At 35.0% G+C, this 21,338-nt stretch overlaps 1 protein-coding gene across 1 annotated transcript in view; it reads left to right on the forward strand.

Annotated features, from left to right (window-relative positions):
• UBE2K (ubiquitin conjugating enzyme E2 K) overlaps positions 1-21,338 on the forward strand; it is a 57,388-nt gene that overhangs the window by 26,030 nt on the left and 10,020 nt on the right. Inside the window, exons 2-4 of the mRNA XM_036908505.2 lie at positions 8,589-8,682; positions 12,660-12,718; positions 20,268-20,350. Coding sequence (XP_036764400.1) covers positions 8,589-8,682; positions 12,660-12,718; positions 20,268-20,350 — 236 coding nt within the window. The remainder of the gene's footprint in view (positions 1-8,588; positions 8,683-12,659; positions 12,719-20,267; positions 20,351-21,338) is intronic.

A 21,338-nucleotide genomic window follows, 5' to 3' on the forward strand; every position in this document is an offset into this window, starting at 1 on the left:
TTTTATGCCTTTGTGGTCTGACAAGTTGGTTGGTAGGATTTCAATCTTTTGGAATTTTCTGAGGCTCTTTTTGTGGCCTAGTATGTGGTCTATTCTGGAGAATGTTCCATGTGCACTTGAGAAGAATGTATATCCCCCTGCTTTTGGATGTAGAGTTCTATAGATGTCTATTAGGTCCATCTGCTCTACTTTGTTGTTCAGTGCTTCCGTGTCCTTACTTATTTTCTGCCCGGTGGATCTGTCCTTTGGGGTGAGTGGTGTGTTGAAGTCTCCTAGAATGAATGCATTGCAGTCTATATCCCCCTTTAGTTCTGTTAGTATTTGTTTCACATATGCTGGTGCTCCTGTGTTTGGTGCATATATATTTATAATGGTTATATCCTCTTGTTGGACTGAGCCCTTTATCATTATGTAGTGTCCTTCTTTATCTCTTGTTACTTTCTTTGTTTTGAAGTCTATTTTGTCTGATATTAGTATTGCAACCCCTGCTTTCTTCTCACTGTTGTTTGCTTGAAATATGTTTTTCCATCCCTTGATTTTTAGTCTGTACATGTCTTTGGGTTTGAGGTGAGTTTCTTGTAAGCTCCATATAGATGGGTCTTGCTTTTTTATCCATTCTATTCCTCTGTGTGTTTTGATTGGTGCATTCAGTCCATTTAGGGTGTCTATTGAAAGATATGTACTTATTGCCATTGCAGGCTTTAAATTCGTGGTTACCAAAGGTTCAAGGTTAGCCTCTTTAGTATCTTACTGCCTAACTTAGCTCGCTTATTGAGCTGTTATATACACTGTCTGGAGATTCTTTTCTACTCTCCCTTCTTATTCCTCCTCCTCGATTCTTTATATGTTGGGTGTTTTTTTGCTTTGCTCTTTCTAGGAGTGCTCCCATTTAGAACAGTCCCTGTAAGATGTGCTGTAGAGGTGGTTTGTGGGAAGCAAATTCCCTCAGCTTTTGTTTGTCTGGGAATTGTTTAATCCCACCGTCATATTTGAATGATAGTCGTGCTGGATACAGTATCCTTGGTTCAAGGCCCTTCTGTTTCATTGTATTAAATATATCATGCCATTTTCTTCTGGCCTGTATGGTTTCTGTTGAGAAGTCTGATGTTAGCCTGATGGGTTTTCCTTTATAGGTGACCTTTTTCTCTCTAGCTGCCTTTAAAACTCTTTCCTTGTCCTTGATCTTTGCCATTTTAATTATTATGTGTCTTGGTGTTGTCCTCCTTGGATCCTTTCTGTTGGGGGTTCTTTGTATTTCCGTGGTGTGTTCGATTATTTCCTCCTCCAGTTTGGGGAAGTTTTCAGCAATTATTTCTTCTAAGATAGTTTCCATCTCTTTTCTTCTCTCTTCTTCTTCTGGAACCCCTAAAATACAGTTATTGTTCCTTTTGGATTGGTCACAAAGTTCTCTTAATGTTGCTTCATTCCTGGAAATCCTTTTATCTCTCTCTGTGTCAGCTTCTATGCGTTCCTGTTCTCTGGTTTCAATTCCATCAATGGCCTCTTGCATCCTATCCATTCTGCTTATAAACCCTTCCAGAGTTTGTTTCATTTCTGTAATCTCCTTTCTGGCATCTGTGATCTCCCTCCAGACTTCATCCCATTTCTCTTGCGTATTTCTCTGCATCTCTGGCAGCATGTTTATGATTCTTATTTTGAATTCTTTGTCAGGAAGACTGGTTAGGTCTGTCTCCTTCTCTGGTGTTGTCTCTGTGATCTTCGTGTGCCTGTAGCTTTGCCTTTTCATGGTGATAGGAATAGTTTGCAGAGGTGGGACAAGTGACGGCTGGAAGAACTTCCCTTCTTGTTGGTTTGTGGCCCTCCTCTCCTGGGAGAACAGCGACCTCTAGTGGCTTGTGCTGGGCGGCTGCTCGCAGACAGGGTTTCTGCTTCCTGCCCTGCTGCTATGGAGTTTATGTCCACTGTTGCTGTGGGCGTGGCCTGGCTCGGGCAGCTGCTCCACAGTGGTGGAGTCGCGTTGGAGGGGGAGCGGCTCGGAGGCTATTTATCTCCATAAGGGGCCTCCCTTCTCCCTGCATCCCAGGGGTTTGTGTGCCCAGAGATCCCTGATTCCCTACCTCTGGATTAAGTGTCCCGCCCTGCCCCTTTAAGACTTCCAAAAAGGACCCGCCAAAACAAAACAACGACCACAAAAAAAAAAAAAAAGGGTGGCCGCTCGTTTTTCTTTATTCTCCGGCGCCCGCCTCAGGCATCTGTTCACCGGTCTTGCTTCCCTGTTTCCCTAGTATTGGGGTCCCTATCCCTTTAAGACTTCCAAAATGCACTTGCCAAAACAAAACAGAATAAGAAAAATTGTTCGCTCGCTTTTCTTATGTCCTCCAGCGCCCCGCCTCCAGTGCCCGCTCACTATTCTTGCTGCCCTATTCCCCTAGTATCCAGGGCCCCCTGCGCACGCACTGTGTCTGCACTCTGGCCCAGATGGCTGGGGCTGGGTGTTCGGCAGTCCTGGGCTCTGTCTCCCTCCCACTCTGCCTATTCTTCTCCCGCCGGGAGTTGGGATGGGCGCTGGGCTCCCGCCAGCCAGGGCTTGTATCTTACCCCTTTCGCAAGGCGCTGGGTTCTCTCAGGTGCGGATGTGGTCTGGATATTGTCCTGTGTCCTCTGGTCTTTATTCTAGAAAGAGTTTTCTTTGTTATATTTTCATGGATATATGTGGTTTTGGGAGGAGATTTCTGCCGCTCTACTCACGCTGCCATCTTCTGATTCCCTATTCTTTGCCATTTTAATTATGTGTCTTGGTGTTGTTTTCCTTGGGTCCCTTGTGTTTGGTGTTATGTGTGCTTCTGTGGTTTGAGTGACTATTTCCTCCCTCAGTTTGGGGAAGTTTTCAGCAATTATTTCTTCAAAGACACTTTCTACCCCTTTTTCCCTCTCATCTTCTTATGGTACCCCTGTAATGTTGATGTTGTTCTGTTTGGTTTGGTCACACAGTTCTCTTAATATTATTTCATTCTTGGAGATGCTTTTATCTCTCTCTGTGTCAGCTTCTCTGCATTCCTCTTCTCTGATTTCTATTCTATTAATGGCCTCTTGCACCTCATTCATTCTGCTTTTGGGTCCTTCCAGAGGTTGTTTTATTTTTGTATTCTCCCTCCTAACTTTATTCGTTAGCTCTTGCATTTTTCTCTGCAGCTCCATCAGCATGGTTATGACCTTTATTTCGAATTCTTTTTCAGGAAGATTAGTTTAATCTATCTCTCCAGTTTTCCTCTCAGGGGATGTGTGGGTTATTGTCTGTATCAAATTCTTCTGCCTTTTCATGGTGATAGAGGTAGTTGTAGGCAGTTAACGCGTGTGTCAGCTGAGAGAACAAAGTTCCTTCCTGCTTGCCTGTCGCCTTCCCTTCCTATGAGAACAGCGACCCCTAACGGCTTGTGCTGGGCAGCTGCGTGCCAGTGGAACCTCTGAGTCTGGCCTTGGTGGCTGCGGAGGTTGCTCTGTGCGGCTGCTGTGGGCGTGGCCTGTCTCAGGCTGCTGCTCTGCTATGGCGGGGCCGTGCTGCAGGGAGAGTGGCCGGGAGGCAGTTTATCGTCGTGAGGGGTCTCAGAGCTGTGTTGACGCCCAGGGGGCTAGTGTGCCTGTAGTTCCTCGGGATTCCCAGCTGCTGGGCTGAGTGTGCCAGACTCTTCCGTCCAGCTGTGAGGCTCCTGTCCCTTTAAGACTTTCAAAAAACACTTCCTTTTCTTTTGTGTCAGGTTCCCCTTCCTGTGGGAATCCGCTCGCAGGTTTTACTGTTCCGTTTCCCTAGTATCCAGAACACCACACACTGTGCGCTCCCGGTGCAGATGACTAGGGCTGGGTATTTAGCAGTCCTGGGCTCCCACTCCCTCCCTGTTCTGACTCCTCTCCTCCTGCTGGGAGCTGGGGTGGGGGCCGCGCTCAGTTCTTGCCGGGCTGCGGCTTGTATCTTACCCCCTTCGCGAGGAGCTGGGTTCTCGCAGGTGTAGATGTAGCCTTGCTGTTGTACTGTATCTTCTGGTCTCTCTTTTAGGAATAGTTGTATTTGTTGTATCTTCAGAAATATATATGGTTTTGGGAGGAGATTTCCACTGACCTACTCATGCCACCATCTTGGCTCCTCTAGATTATTTTTTATAGGATGAAGTTTCCAGAATAAATAGAAGTGAGACTACTGTGATAAATTATCCTTTAAAAATTGCAATGTTTACTTTAGTTAGAAGTTTTCTGTTCCAACATCATTGTCAAAAGGGAGCATATTACAATATTGACTACTATACATTCAGCATTTACTGTGTGACAGGCATTGTTCTATATACTATATTAACTCATTATATTACCCCATGAACTTTATGTGGTAAGTACTGTTATAACCCCAAAGTGACAGAGGATGAAACTGTGGTACAGAGCAGTTAATAAACTTGCTTAAGGTCACATGGTAAGTATAAATAGGTTAAACAACAATATATTCTATACTTAGCTTTTATATGATAAAATCTTTCAGTTTCTTTTTCCCAGCAGAATGTAAGCTCCGTGTGAGCAGGGACTCAGTTTTGTTCAGTAACATTTGAGATTGCTTTCTGGCATATAGTAGACCCCAGGAATTATTTTAAAGAATTTAGTGGTAAGATCAATTCACTAAAGACTTGGCCTTGGAAGTCTATTAGAATCGCTTTACATTCTGCACTGTTGCTTATTTGCAATGATGTTCATTTGCCACATCCAAATTAGCTTCAGCACTGTGTGCTATTTTGCATACTTTACATATATCTTAAAATAGTATTTTTAAAACATGCTTACTAGGAGCTGTAGCTTTTCTTTAAAAATTTTTAAAATTGAAATATAGTTGATAAACAGTATTATATTGGTTTCAGATGTACAACATAGTGATTTGACAAGTTATATGTGTTACTGAATGCTCCCTATGGTAAGTGTGGTTATCATCTGTCACCATACAAAGATATTAAAATATTGGCTATAGTCCCCATGCTGTACTTCTGTTCCTCTGATTCATTTATAATATGAAGTTCATACCTCTGTATCCCCTTTACCAATTTCATCTACTCCCCACCTCCATACCCTCATGGTAACCAGAAATCCATTCTCTGTGTTTATGAGTCTATTTCCGTTTTAAATTTTAGTCATTTGTTTTGTTTTTCAGATTCCACATATAAGTGAAATCATTGTTTCTCTGTCTGGCTTATGTCACTTAGCATAATATCCTGTAGGTCCATCCATGTTGCCTCAGTGGACTCTCAGGTTGCTTCCTTATCTTGACTGTTGTAAATAATGCTGCAACAAGCATAGGGGTGCATATATCTTTTCAAATTAGTGATTTTGTTCTCTTGGGTAAATTCCCAGAAGTGGAACTTTGGGGTCATATATATATATATTTTTAAGAAACCTCCGTACTTCTTTCATTGTCACTACACCAATGTACATTCCCACTCCCACCAACAGTGTACAAGGGTACCCTTTTCTCCATGTCCTCACCAACATTTGTTATTTCTTGTTTTTTAGTATCAGTTATTCTTACTGGTGGGAAGTGGTATCTCATTTGGCTTTTTGATTTGTATTTTCCTGATGATTAGTGATGATGGGCATCTTTTTACATGTCTGTCAGCAGTCTGTATGTCTTCTTTGGAAAAATGTCATTGAGGTCCACTGCCTGTTCTTAATTGGATTAGTTGTGTTTTTTGTGTTTTTTTTGGTATTGAGTTGTGTTTTTTAATATATTTTGGATATTAGTTCCTTATCAGGTATGTCATTTGCAAATATATTCTCCCATTCAGTAGGTTGTCTTTTCGTTTTGTTGATGGCTTGTAGCTTCTCTTCATCTTAGAAATGCATTTGGAGGCACAAGGTAACAGAAAAACCAAGACTAGCAGAGGTCTCACTCTGTATTTAGCTGAGTTGGGAGAAGAAAGTGTAGAAAAGCAACTTTGTAGCAGTCCTCACAAAAAATACTGTGCAGTGGTAACACAGTTCTTCAAGGCTTCATCCAGAAGCTTTAGCCTCTCTGGTTGTTTCAGGTATTAAAATGAGTAACAAATTAAATAATAATCAAAAAATAAAATAAAAAATACTAGTAGTTACATTTCTATTCTTAGACTGGAAACAGAACTGTGAAATCAATGAAATAGGCCTTTGAAAATCAAAGGTTTTGTAACTAATACTGGTTGGGGAAGGTTATTCTGATTCTACCCAGATCATCCTTTAATTCTGAGATAGTATACTCTCATTTTACAATAACAAAATCGAGTTAGATGTTAAGTGACTTACCTAATTAGCACCACAGTAAGTGGCAGAACTAGGATTCAACTCATATCTGACTCCAAAGCATTCTTTTTTAAATACTGTCATTTTTTATAATTTTCCATGTCTTCCTTACATTCTTGAGTCTTAAATGGGATTGTAAATTAGTGTGTGGGGCCACTGGATTGCAGTTTTTGATTGCAGAATAACTAGATGTTTGAGTTAAACTGTGGAGGTAATAAGGGATGGATGTTGTATGATAGAAGATAAAGCTGTGAAACATCTGTCTTTAACTTTACATTTTCTTTTATCTTTGGTTATCTGTGTGTAGGTAAAGACCCTGCACTAGACCATATAAAAAGCTTCTTTATAATGGAATTCATCATGGTGATTGGATTTTCTTAAGCTGATTTAGTAAAATTTTTGCACACTAATAATGTTCTTTCTCTAGAATGGGGAAAAAAAGGTCCTTTTTTCTCTGAAATATAGTTTGAATGTGATTAGGACAGAGATATAAAAATCAGTAATTGTTTGTTTAGCATTAGTAATTTACTAACCAGGCAGTTGGTGGCAATCTGGAAGTCAGCTTTACTAATTTCTGTTATCTTCTGCCTTCCCAAAAGTTTAGTCAAATGCTGTCTTTCAGTATTCTGACATTTTTAAGGTTATCTACTTTTTGGGAAGGAGGTATTGTGAGAAGCTCTAGAGAACTTTGAACACATTGATGATTTTCAAGATCCAATTACTCTTTACTGATTACTTAGAAGCCTTAGGGGGAAAATGGAATCTTGTAGTTAAACTTGTAGCTTCTTAATTTGTTCAGTGAAAGTCTGAAGCTTCAGATTTCCATTTTAACATTGTTCATTTCTGTGCATACTGGAAAAAAGTTTTTAATTTCTAAAATGCATATTTCATACTCTACCACAATTACCAAGGATGATAATGATTTTTTTAGGATACTAGAAGTTTCTCATGGATATTTATAATTAATTTTAATTTGGGCTTAAATAATCTTCAGAAAAATATAAAATACTTTAATCCCAGATGTTTAAAAAAAGGTTATGAAATAAATCAATACAATTTAAAATGTTTTTATTCTGAATAAGTTTTCTAATCCTGCATTCTTATTTAAAAGGTAAGATTAATTAGGAATCATGAGATCTTTAAGATTTGGTTTTTAAGTTATATATTTTTTTCTGTGCTTAGCATTCATTCTGTATTAAAACTGTTTAGTATAGAAAAAATAAAAATAGTATCTTCTCTGTTTTTTCTGTTGGGGTTTTTCTGTTGGGGAAGGGAGCCAAAGACCTAAAAACAGTAATTCTTACACTGTTCCATCCAAGTAATAAGCAAGCTTAAGAAGGCTGGTTCAAAAGCAAAAATTTACTCGTGAAATATTGCATGGCTTTTCTTCCGTAAGAGGAGATAATGTTGTGTTACTTAGGTAAAAGTATGAGATCTTAAGCAAAAAATGAAAACATACCTTGTATATTAAGGATTTCTGTTTTTAAAAATTGAAAAAAGGGGAGGATTTTCTATTTTAAGAATATAGATAAATAAGATACTAGTATAGGTTAGAAAATAGTTTTTAAGAGCCCATTTGCAAACAGCTACCTGTAAACGTTAACGTGAATCTCACTGGAGGGTTTTCTGAATCATTTAAGGTCACCGTTGACTCAGAAAAATGGATTGAGAGATGGAAGTGATATGAAAGAAAGTATTTTAAGATGTGTAAAGTACAAAATAAACAGATGTAGACAAATTTAAAATAATCTGTGTAGAAAAAGTAGGTAGTTGCCACTGAAATAAACAGAAAAACAAATAGAAGAAGGCATTTGAAGATTTTAGTGAGGTGTTTAGGCTTCAGGAATTTTCACGTAAAGGGAAGTTAATTAGATGCTTAGAGCTTTTCACCATCCTGAGAGCTTATAGCCTGACTGGCTTTTAGGGACCCTGAATTTTCTGTTTTATAGGGATAGAACCTATTCAGCTTGGGGGTATAATACAGCAGCGCTCACCTACAGATGAATAGATTTATTACTTTGGACCTAATGTACATGAAGTTGGTAAATATAAAATAGATGTCTACTATTTTTCTTTAAACATTCCTGAAAGCCATTGTAGTATTGTTCAAAGTGGTATTATTTCATTAAAAGCATAGAAGCGAAAATTTTTTAGTTTTTTTGTTTTAAATATTCTTTAAAGTGGCTAATTAAGTCCTTAAAAACACATACTATTTTATGAGAGGAGATACATTTATGAAAGGGGGGATTCAAAATTTTTTATAGGTGATACTTTAAAATAGGCTTTTTCTTGCTGATATAACTAACATTTATTTTCTGTTTATTTTTAAGACGAGCAAAAACCAAATTAAAGTAGATCTTGTAGATGAGAATTTTACAGAATTAAGAGGAGAAATAGCAGGACCTCCAGACACACCATATGAAGGCAAGTACTTTTTCTGTATAAAATATTGTGGGTATTAGAACTTGTCCGAAACATTAAATAGAATAATCTTAAGCATCTGTAAACTACATGGAAGGGAACTTCATTTGGCTTAGGATATACAGCCATTTTTGAATAATAAATTTAGATACTAACCTAGACTCATTTTTCTTACTGAATTGTAGCTGATTTTTTTCTTTCGCAAAATAGATTTACTAGAGCCAAGTTACAGGTTATATAGGTTAGAATTTTAACAGCATAAAACATCTAGCATATCAAGCCTCTAAATTATATGGACTAATAGACTCTCAGTTATCCTTCATAAATGGTATGTATAACAAACAAACCTTGTCCTAAATTTCTGACTGATAAAATGCTTGTTATTATTTTTTTAAAAGAACCTCTTCCTTGTATGTCATTTAGCATTTCATTCACTCACATGTCTTCATACAGGCTATATTCCAAATATTTAGTTTTCTTTATTCAGAAAAATTTTTGAGTGGTCATTTCAAGGCATAAAGAAAAGAAAGGCAGCTTTGCTGAACTTCATTTTCACAGACTAAGTCTATAGCTATGTTAGACCATGGAATTGAGTGGTAAGATACAAAAAGAAGCTTTGTAGCTTTTTATTTCCTCACCTGGCAGATTTTCACTTACTGTGTTTTTTGGTTATGTAGCATAACCAAGTTTCTAACATATTAGGCATTCAAATATTTGTCTAATAGAAATCATATAACAAATTTTTAGTAAGTAGTAACATTGAGTTATTTATTAGAGCTTTACATGTATTTTCTCATTGAATCTTTATGCAACATATGAGGTAAGTACAGTTATTACTCACTATTTCATAGATGAAGAAACTTAAATTCACAGAAATTAAGTAACTTGTTTAAGGTCAAATATGTAGGTGCCACAGCTGAGATTTGAGTCCTAATAGCCTTTGACTTCAAAGCCTATGTTTCTGATCAGTTTCTGCTTTTGAATAAATTAGGATTGACTGAATAAAGTTCCTACAAAGTCATTAGCATATCCTACCATATCTTAAAAGATAAAATTTTACTTTCTGTTTTATAATTCATATGAGCCATTTCTAGACATCATTTAATTTTTAAAATTTTTATGTTTGAGTGCTTCCTGAATGCCAGGCTTTTGTCTGGATGCTTTCATGGATGCTATTTACCTGGTCCTTTTGACAGTCATTAGATGGAGAAGAGATCTTTAGTTATCTTGTAAAAAACAAGTTCTTAATAGCCGATGATATGTGTAATGATATATTAGCTTCTTCTTGAAGGCAGGCATAAATATTCTTGACTTACTTCTTTAGATTGTTTAGATGTATTTTTAAAAGACAGTGAGGCAGTAAGTAGCATTATCATTCTAGAGCTCTTCCAGCAAATTGATACTGAAGCAGGATACCTCTTGGCCTAATTTGGAATGCAAAATGTTCATTACCTTCTTGGCAACCTTTAATAAAGGTCAATGTATTTTTTAAAATTGGGTAATACACACTTATCTATAGGATGATTAACTTAAAAATATACTGTTGTTACTAATTAGAAACAAGTTTGGTCATTTTTAAGTGTTTATTTCTGCTGCTGCCACTAAATAAGAAATTAATGTTTGATAAGATTAGTCTTAATATGCTTTTGGGGTATATATTTGAGATAGATTAACTTAAATTGTATTCTTTTTATCATAAAACTATTTGAAGAGAAGTTCATTTTGTTGGGAAAGCACCATTCAGTGGCATAAACTTAGATACTTTTTTGAATATGAATATGGGTAAAATATTTTTATAATACTTAACTGCAGGTCTTTTGCTAGTTTTTGAGGGGTTTTTTTGTTTTTTTTAATCTCAATAGCTAAGGCAAAAGTTTACATATGGAATATTAAGCTATTTATAACCATCATTAAGTAATGAGGCAGCTGTGTTATGTTGTTAAAATCAGATTGAGAAGTAGACCACCCATTGAAACATTACTGTATTGCACATGTTACTTGACTCAGTTTACTTCTTTTACCCTAATAATTCAGTGGCAAAGGAACAATTTAGTTCTTGAGCCTTTCTTCCTAAAAGTTGTTTTGAATTTATGGAATTGTTGATACTTTAAAAAATCTCATCTGTTCCTCATCTTCCCTTTTGATTAAGTTAAATTTAAAGATTATAAATTTTTAATATTAAAAGTTATTCTTCAAGAAGTAAATGCTTTTTAGTGCAGGCTGTTATAATATGCATAATGTAGTTGTCATAAAACTCCCTTAGTTGTTTTGCTCTGATATATATCAACTAATGCTATGACTAATGCTATAGTGGTTATATGTCACTGGAAGTTGTCAGATAATAGTGCAAGACAGAGCATATTAATTGTATATGGACTGGAAGTAAGATTTGGGGGACTTAAGGGTCAAGCATTATTTGTATAATATCTCTGGGTTCTCACATATGCTCCTAAGAGATTGTTTTGGGCATTGAAGAAGGAAGGACTTTATATAAAAGATTGAGAGATAGCAGCCAGAATTTAATCAGATAAGAGTAAGATTGTTGAAAAGAAAAAGAACCTACATATTACTTAAGCCAAATTTATTAACCTTATATTTAAAGCTAGCATCTATAACTCAGAACATAAAGTTATCTCTATAGTCAAAATTTCCTTACTCTTCTCTTACTGTCTTGTTTTTGTTTTTTTTCTTTTGTTTTGACAGCTTTCATTTTTATTTCACGACTGCCATATGCCCCGTGGTTCAATCTAGTTCAAACTTATGCATCAGTCACTAATGAATCAAAAAGGACTTGAACAAAGTGGTACCAAATGAATTGCTCTTAGTTTTTCTCCAAAATCCACATTCCTCTATTCCTAACAGTGGAGGAGGTAGATTTGAGAGAATCCAGGATATACTGAGAGTTGAATGTATGGCGTTTTGAAATTAATAATGCTCTTAGTGCAGTGCACACTTTTACTTTGGAAAATTTCATATCCATACCAACAAAGGCAAATGGTATGGAATCTTCCGTCTACTCATCAGCCAGCTTTAGTAATTATCAACTCAGAGCCTGTCTTTGATCTAATCCATCCCTTCACTTGATTATTTTGAAGCAAATGCCAAGGCATAGTTTGTAAATATTTTGGTAGCATGGTTTTATTTGCTGTATTTTGGAATAGCAAATATTCCACATTAATTGGCTATAAAATCTTAGAATTGGGAGGTTCTTACAATTCAAGTCCAACCTTTCGTCTAGTGCAAGACTTTTCCCTTTGGAGTTTTCTGAGAAGCAATTATCTTCCCCTTGAATACCCCAGTTGTGGGAAGTTGATAAACTTAAAATACCAGTTTAGCTGTTAGCTGCTCACAGTAGCTTCAAATCAAAACAGAACTTTGTCTTCTGTTATATTTTACTAGTTACAACAACCTCTTTGTAAAGTTCTGTATTTTGTAAACACATATAGAGGAAGAGAATTTAAAAAGAAGTGCTACCATTTAATTTAGGGCACAAGTTAAAAGGTTAGGACATTTCTGTGTTTGACAGAACCAGATAGAAGTAAGTTTTTTTTTTCCAGTTTATGACATAATCTATATATCTGTTTTCTCTACCATCTATGCCTTGAAACCTCCCTGCCTGCCCTTCTTCTTTTTTTTTCTTTCAATTTTTTCTGTTATTTAGCAACTTTTATCAGTGTGGACTGGAGGAAACAAAGACAGTGAAAAACTATACTACTTAATTATCCCAGTGAAGTATTTGGCATTGGATTCTCTGGATTTAGTGTATTCATTTATCCAGTTGTATACAGTGTGTATTCTTTATGCGTTAAATAAACTTTCAATTAAAAACCAGTGCTTTTGATTATTTCCTTTTGGGTTTCAACTTTAAAACAAACTTGTTATTAAATATACTACATGTTTCAAAAAGTTCTAGAACTGTATTTGACTTCACATATTTAAAGTGAGCAGCATTTTAACTTTCTGTTTTCCCCATTTTTTAGGAGGAAGATACCAACTAGAGATAAAAATACCAGAAACATATCCATTTAACCCCCCTAAGGTATTGTAAGCCTATTTTTGTGCATGAACTTCCAAAATATATTTCTTGGCCCATTTAATTAATACATATTTCAGTGTTTATTAAAATGACAGCTTTCTGAGTTGCTTACTATGTAAATTCAGTGTGGAAAAGATTTCAGGTAATGGCAGATGATTTTCTTCTGGACTTGGAATGAAAAGCAAGCTACTCAGAGGCAGCCAGTAAATGGCTCTTGAGAGGAATAGGATTTGCATCTGTCAGTTTAGAGGAACCTTATACAACTTCTTACTTGCCTCAGAGAAGCATGTTTTTTTAGAGAAGAATGTATTGAGAATTCATCCATTTATTTGATACAGCAATAAATAAGACTTACACGGTCTTCGCTTTCATGGAGCTCATATTCTTGCAGGAAAAAAAATGAACAAATAATTGCAACTGTGGTGAATGTTAAAAGAGGAAATGGAATATCTTAGGATCATATATAACAATGGGAACTAACCTAAACTTAATTTTTGACCAACAGCTTTATATCTTGTGATGTCTGCTTTCATTTAGGTCTTTAATTTCCTATTTTGTCTATTTAATTACCTTTCCGTCTTTGCCACTACTATTTGTTCTTTGTACTGCTATTTTCCTAAAATGCAATTTTGATCATACTTCTTTTCTTTCCTTGTAAATAAAGTCTGAACTCCTTAGCTGGGCACTTAAAACTTCCTACAACCTAATGTTACTCTTTTTCATCTTAGTCTTCTATTCCCCCAACCACAATGTGGGTGTCATTTTCCAGCCTAGATTATTTGCTCTTTGTAGATGATACTTACTCTTTCATATTTTTCTGTCATTTTCACTTGAAACATTATTATCTCTGTCATTTAAAATTTTAGCTGTCTTTTGAGATCTAGGTAAGAAAAGTATCATTTTCTCCATTAAGCTGTGTCCACAAACTGCTTCTCCCTCTGCTCTCACAATGTATTTTCTATCATTTATTTGGTAGCAACATGAATACCGTTCCAATTAGTGTATTTGGGTGTGTGTATCTTTCACTGGCTATTATACTCCCAAAGTGTGAAGGACCATGCCTTATACACCTCTGTATTTTCTGTGGCTCCTAACAAATATGGTGTACCTTGAGCATATGGTAGTAGTCATTCAGAAAATGTTCTGAAATTCATTCATTCAACCTATTGGTCATTCCCATTTAAGAACAGACATGGCAATAATGGAAGTTCCAGGGTGAATTGGGGTCATCTACCAGTTTGGGGTGCCTTTTATTCTGTTGCTTATATATATCTATTTTCTGATAAGCCTTGTTAATTTTTTAAATTGTGATAAGAAATACATGACATAAAATTTGCCATTTTAGCCATTTCTAAGTGTGCAGTTCAGTGGGCAGTTAAGTACATATGCGTTGTTGTGAAGCTATCCCCATCCAGTCCAGCTCCAGACTTTTTTATTTTTCCTTTAAAGCAGCAACTCCCTTTTATCCCATGTCTCCAGTTCCTGGTAACCACTGCTCTACTTTCTCTCTATAAATTTGACTTAAATAAGGTACTTATTTAAGTGCAATCATATAATAATGGTTGTTTTGTATATGGCTTATTCCACTTCACATAATGTCTTCAAGGTTCCATCCATATTACAGCATATGTCAGGATTTCATTCCTTTTTAAGGCTAAATTGATTCCATTGTACATATATACCACATTTTGTTTATCTATTCAGCTGTCAATGGACATTTTAGTGGTTTCCATCTTTTAAGCCTGGTTGGTTTTTTTTGTTTGTTTTCTCATAAAAGTAGTTTGTGTTTGAGAAAGTTATACAGTATTAAAAAAGAAAACATTTTTTGCGATGATGACTATTACGCTTTCATCATGTACCTGTGACTTAATTTTCATCCTCATCCTGGTTACTCTCACTGGATTCATCTAGGTTGTCAGTGTTATCATTAGAATGAATAGTCACATAGGGTACTTTAAATGTAGAATACCCTGAACTTAAAAGATTTATAAAACATTTTAGAGATAAGGATGACCTCATAAGAATGAGGAAGAAAAAGAAAAAACCTCAAGAGAGACTGCTCTCAATCACTACATTTTTCTATTAAATAATCATAGTAACAGCTGTCAGTGTTTTGTGTTAAGAATTTTACATGCCTTTCCTGAAATTTATAAAAGTCTTAATAAATGAGGGAACTGAAGCTTAGAGGTTAGACAAAACCTGGATCCCATAAGGCCCACTGTGCTCTACTTTCTTAATCCTGACGAGGGAGGAGTGAGGGTGTAACCTTGGAAACAGTGAATATGACTCTTACCAAGAACAAGAGCAGTCAGCCACAGTTCAAATCTTAACTTCTGCCGTTTAACTGGCTTTTTAGTTTTAGGCAAGCTAGCTGCTGTGTGCCTCAGTTTCCTCACCTGTAAAATCCTTTCATAGGATTGTAAAGATTAAGGAATTAATCCATGTAACAAATGGTAGTTGAATAATTCTGTGAATTTTCACATTTTTTCACATTTTTAACATCTCTGAAATCAGGATACATCTTTCAATGCATGACTTCTCATACTTTAATTGGCAGTTTTTTTCTTTATCATTGGCACATAAAATAATATATTCAATAATTTATGGTAGATGAGATTTAATGAAATTAATACAACAGTGCCTGCACAGAGTAAGCACTCTGTAAATAGTAGCTAGCATTAATCAGTGACTGCCACCCTAAAGGGCCTTTCTTGAAGTAGTCTGTTGGTTTCTCTCTAACCATTTTCAAATACAGTAGCATTGACACTTAAATTTCCTCTATAAATTGAAACTCGTACATTGCTGGTGGAAATGTAAAAATGTTGGAGCTGCCTTGGAAAATAGTTTGGTCAAAATGGTGTATGTTGAGTTACCTTATGATCTAGCAATTCTACTTCAAGGTATCAACAGAAATGAAAACGTATGTCCATATAACAATATACACAAAAATGTTCATACCACCACTACTATTAATAGCCAAAAACTGGAAGTGACCTAAATGCCCATCAACTGGACGGATAAATGAAACGTGGTATATCCATATCATAGAATATTATTTGGTTATAAAACTAAGGAAGTACTGATATGTGTACGAGATAGATGAACTTAGAGAACAAAAGGCCACACCTTGTATGATTTCTTTGATATGAAACATTGGAAGAAGCAAATCCATAGAGATAAAAAATACATTGGTGGTTGCTTAGGACTGAGGGAGTAAAGAAGAGTGAGGATTGACTGCTAATGGTTATGTGGTTTCTTTTTGAGGTAAAAAATTAGTTTGTGGTGATGGTTGCACAACTCTATAGTGAAAATCATGAGGTTGTGCACTTTAAATAGGTGCATTATGATCTCACTGTATATTTCCTTTCATAGTCTGTATGTATAGTTCCAAAGTGCACAGTCCTGATGCTGTTTTAGGCACTTTATATATTACTTCACTTAATTCTCAAATCACTTTTATTAATTCCTTCTCTCTTTTTCTAGTACAGTGAGAAAAATAGACTGAAATTATAAGAACTGAGGTCCGTCTAGTGCTTTTACTCATTATTAGCTCATGTTGCTCTAGGACACTGCTATCCTAATTCTAGCTGTACCATATTGAGGTAGCTTCAAGATTTAAAAATCTCTTCTCTCAGTCGACCCACATTGTCTCCCATTAGCTTCAGTCAGGCACAGTTGGAATTTAGTATTCTAAATACAGTACTCATCCCATTTAATGGCATTAGCTTTTGTAATAAATGTTAGTGAACCTAGGATAAATATGTTCTAGATATGTATTATATTGATTTCACTTTTCACTGATTGGTAAATATAATGGAAAGAATGGGGATTGTGTAAGTCTTGCTGACTTATGTTCACATGTTTAATATGTAGGCTGAGGTTTAATTTTAAGCCTTTGGAGGTAAAGTATCGAAGTTAACTGGTGATATTCTTTTAGTACTGTGCAGCTAAAATTACACAAGATTGAAAAAACTTAAACATTGATTTATCTGAACGTGACCATGGAGTATTTTCTGTTTATTATTCAGCAATAGATTATTTACTTGACTAGCAGAAGATTTACTTCTACACAGAGAAGATAAGCTTTGAATTAGTTGAATATAATATAGAAGGAATGTGATTCAATGCCTATAATGTTATTTCTAGAATTAATTGTAGTCTATTTTAATGGAAAACCCATTTTATTAGGAAAACTCTTATCTCAATGATTTGTGCAATTTTGTACTAGAGGTTAGGTTGTGAATTTTCCAGTTTTTCCTTGGCATATAAACATTTTATATGTGAAATGGAGTATAGATAACAATGCTAATAGCCTTTAATGAGTCTGCCCATATGCACATGCATGCTTGAAAAAAATAGCAGTTTTTTTTTTTTTTTTGGAAAAAAGTTAGTTAAAGCTGGGTTAATATTGTAACATCTTAAGTTCAAGCTTGAGACTGGAAATTCCCAATGGAAATATGATCTCATTTTTACCATGAAGAAGGTGTAAAATGTTCGTTGAACTGAAGAGTGAATGAACATAGGATGCACCCTGAAGGAGGAGATAAGATTACTGATGTTGGTGTGCCAGTATCGACAACTAAGAATAGTTCCGTTCCTTTATTGGTATGGTAACACTGTATACATGGTATTAAGATTATTGCTTTTATTCTTTGGGTGTGCATTAAAGCTAATGAGTGTTCTGAATCTATCCAGATGGCTCTAGTAATAGTTTGATTTCTGAAAATAAGGGGGCTTAAATTGTTATTAATGTTTTACTACTAAAACCATTCCACATCTGTTTTGAATTAGTCAAATGTGACTCAGGTAGGTCATTATAAATACCATTGTATTGTTACTTTTATACTTAAACTCTTCAAGATTCTTTGGATTCTGTTTTTTTGTTGATGTGGAATAGGAATGGGAGCACTGTTGGAGAAGGTGACAAATACAGTGGATATGAATTTGGTATAGAGTAACAGGAGAAAATTCTGGGGTACATATGAATATCATGGTGTTATTTAAGGCTTCAGAAAGAGAAATAAGTGACATGAATCTAAGAGAGGAGGTAGTTGGTGACAAAGAATAACAAGAGAGGAAAAGGAGATAAAGAGTGGTAGACCACACAAAAAAAACTCAAGACACTTATATATATATAGGACAGTACTGGTGGATAATAGTTTTCCTCTTGAAAATTAGTATCTTAACTAGATTATCTGCAAATTCAAAGTTATTTATTCATAACTTGATTATAGTACAAAGTAAGGAATAGTTTAATACTTTGCATGGTCTTTCATATATGCATATTTGTTTTTATGAGAGTCTGTATAGAATCATGCATTAAAGACTCTTTAAAAAGCAAGATATAGTTCACACAACTTTAGATAACTAGCCTAAAACATAAACCTTCTGACATCTTCAGTAGTAATTTAAAATTGGTTTCTAATTTTGTTGAGAGTTTTCATCCAACTTCTGTTTTAAAGTAAGTCACAAAAAATAATATCCTTGAGTTATTAAAATTGTGGCATATGATTATTTTGTATCTTAATGCCTTGAACTCAAGAAATGGGGAATAATTAAGATGTGTGAATATTGTGGTTATATGTTATGAAGAAATGTTTGTTGTACATAAACCCTATTTGTTAATCTTAACTTTACCTGCACTGTATTTGAGAGGGTTATGGTTTAGCCCTATAATAACAGGTTTGTTATAATATTAATTGCGTATTCATTCAGTATGAGGCACTTTAGATACTTGGGTGCTCTAGCAAGCAGGACAGATACTGTGCCTTTCAGGGAAGACCAGACAAATAAGGAAGAGGTTATAGAAATGTGACCAATACTCTATGACATAGGTAAGTATAGGCTGCTATGGGGACAAATGAGGAAGAAGTGATATTGAAGCTGACCTGAAAGTTAAGTAGGAGTTAGCCAGAAGAAGGCATTGAGATGTGTTCTTGAGAGAAGAAACAGGGCAAAAAAAAATTTTTTATGGTATGACTTGTTCGCCAAGTTCAGGGAATATGGGGCTGAAGTGAGATTTGAGGGGTAGGCTAGGGCCAGTTTAAGAATGTGATCTTAAAATGAGAAGTCATTAAAAGGCCTTAAGTAGAGTAGTGCCGGAATCAGATTTGTTGTAAAAGGCCTTCTTTTGTTTCAGTGTGGGGAATAGAGTAGAAGGAACAAAACTGAAGGCAGTAAAGTCAGTAGTATGTTCAGTAACCCAGTTGAAAATAGTAAGACTCCTTTAATGAGATAGTGGTTCTGGGGTTGGAGAGAAATAGGTATCATTGAAAGCAGTAATACATTTTAAGAATAAAAAGGGTTCAAGGAGTAGAAAGTATCCATTAATTTAGGTGTTTTGAAGTAATTGGTGACAAAGCGCTTTTTCAGATGGCATTTAAGTAAATTTGAATGAGTAGATAAGAATGTAGAGACAGGTAGTATGTACAAACCAAGTACAAGGAGAGAAGTGCAAGCAGTTTAGCTTCTTTTAAATAGCTTAGATTTGGAGCATATATTAATAACTTATATTTTGAAAAGTACTTAGAACATTGCTTGGCTTATAATAATTAATCCATTAAGTGTTAAAGAATTTTAACTCAGGTGATTTACCATGTGTTGGAATAACAACAATAATTTTAAAAAGATTCTCCAAAAGCTCATAAGTAAGAACCAATGAACTACATTTCATTTCATGGTGAACTGACAGAGTTAGCATTTTCATTTTGTTGGTGTCTTATTTTTCCATGCTAACTCACAATAGTGAGGTTTAGAGAGACAATCTGAAATGAGATTGTGTGAGTTTGCATTTTGTTCTATTGCTAACTTTTATTTAATTTTGGATAAATTTCTTGAACTCTCAGCCTCAGTGTCTCCTCCATGCCTGGCACATAATGATAGGCCTTCAAATAGTTGTTGAATTATTTTAAAAAAAGAATTTGAGAAAAAACTTGCTCTAGAAAAATTAGGAGCAGTCTTGTAGCCACTTACTACTTGTGCTTCTTTGTACTGATCTTGCTTACTTTTTCCTTCAGACCTATTTGTGCTCTACGTATCACACTAAACAAGTTGCTATTTACTATCTGTATTTTGATTTTATTTACTACTTTATTTATTTAAATTGATTTTAGTCCGTTATTTATTTTTATATTATCATTGCAAGTAAGGTACTATGTATTATTACATATACTATATAATGTTCTATATATTATATATAATAGTATATTTACTGTTATTATTTAGTCCTAGTTGTATTTCTCATAACATCTAACATTATGTTAGGTAAATTCTAAACACCTAGTAATTGTTGGGTTTCTTTAAAGGTGATGTTAAATAAGCATCTTTTCATGTGCTTATCAGCTATTTAAAAGGTTTAAAAAGAATGTCAGTGACAACATTCAGCTTACTGAATGCTTTGTCTTCTACACCCCTCCTTTCACCTAGGCAAAATGATTTAATGTAAGTATGGACATTTTTTTTAATCTGAGGATTTCATTTTCCTGTAATTCTACTTAAACTATATATGTTTTATTTCTGTTACTTAAAAACTCAAGTGTGCTTTATATTCTAGGTCCGGTTTATCACTAAAATATGGCATCCTAATATTAGTTCCGTCACAGGGGCTATTTGTTTGGATATCCTGAAAGATCAATGGTAAGAGATTTTGAATTCACCTTCCCCCTCTCTCATATGAATTCCAAGATTATATTTAGAGTGTTAAATGTGTAGTTGCCTCAAAACATAAGCATATACCTCTCTTATTTGGGCAATAATTTAAAAAATTTATGAAGCTTCTTTTAAGTACATAAATGAAAATGTATTATAATTAAAATCATAATCTATATTTAAATAGTGACTTATTAGATAATGTCATATGCTAGCTTTACATCTTGAAAAATCTTAGATTTCATTTGTTATTTTGGTAAATTTGATTCTTTGCTATGTTGAAAGATTTGTAAAGGACTAAAAAATTTATTGAAGCAATCAGTTATGACTTGGATGGAAGTATACAAAAAAAATGTTAAAAGTTGTGTTGAACACAGTTAACATTCTCAGATTATAGGAAGTGCCTTTGTAGGTGATATCTTCATTTGCAGAGCCCTTTATAAAAGGGTGCTTTCAAAAAAAATTTTTTTTTTGGTCTGATTTGATCTTAGTGTAATGATTTGAGAGTTCTTAACCTGGAGCCACCAGGTTCAAATCCCAGCTCTGCCATTTATTAGCTGTGTGGTTTTGAGCAAATTACCCAGTCTTCATGCCTTAGTTTTCTCATTTGAAAAAATGGGGTTTAACATGCTTACTTCATAGGACTTTTTGAGAGGATTAAATGAGGTTGCTTTATGTAATTCTTAGACTAGAGCCTGGCATATTCTAACAATATGGAAAAGCTAACCTGAGGTATAAATAAATATTGGGGTGGGAGGAAACAGTGGTAAATTATGTGTTTGATCTGTTAAGAGAGGGAAAGAATGGAACCTGAACAAGGTGAAACAGGAACAACATTTAGTATATAGGTGATTTAATTTATTTAAGTAACTGGAAAGACAGACAAGATTTGCTGGTTTGATTTGGTTTCCTTTTGCATTCTAATAACACATTGGAGTAAAGCCTCTTCCTCAGTAGATATCTTGGGAACTAGTTT

This window comes from Manis pentadactyla, chromosome 5 (assembly GCF_030020395.1).
Source record: "Manis pentadactyla isolate mManPen7 chromosome 5, mManPen7.hap1, whole genome shotgun sequence".
Taxonomy (NCBI): Eukaryota; Metazoa; Chordata; class Mammalia; order Pholidota; family Manidae; genus Manis; species Manis pentadactyla.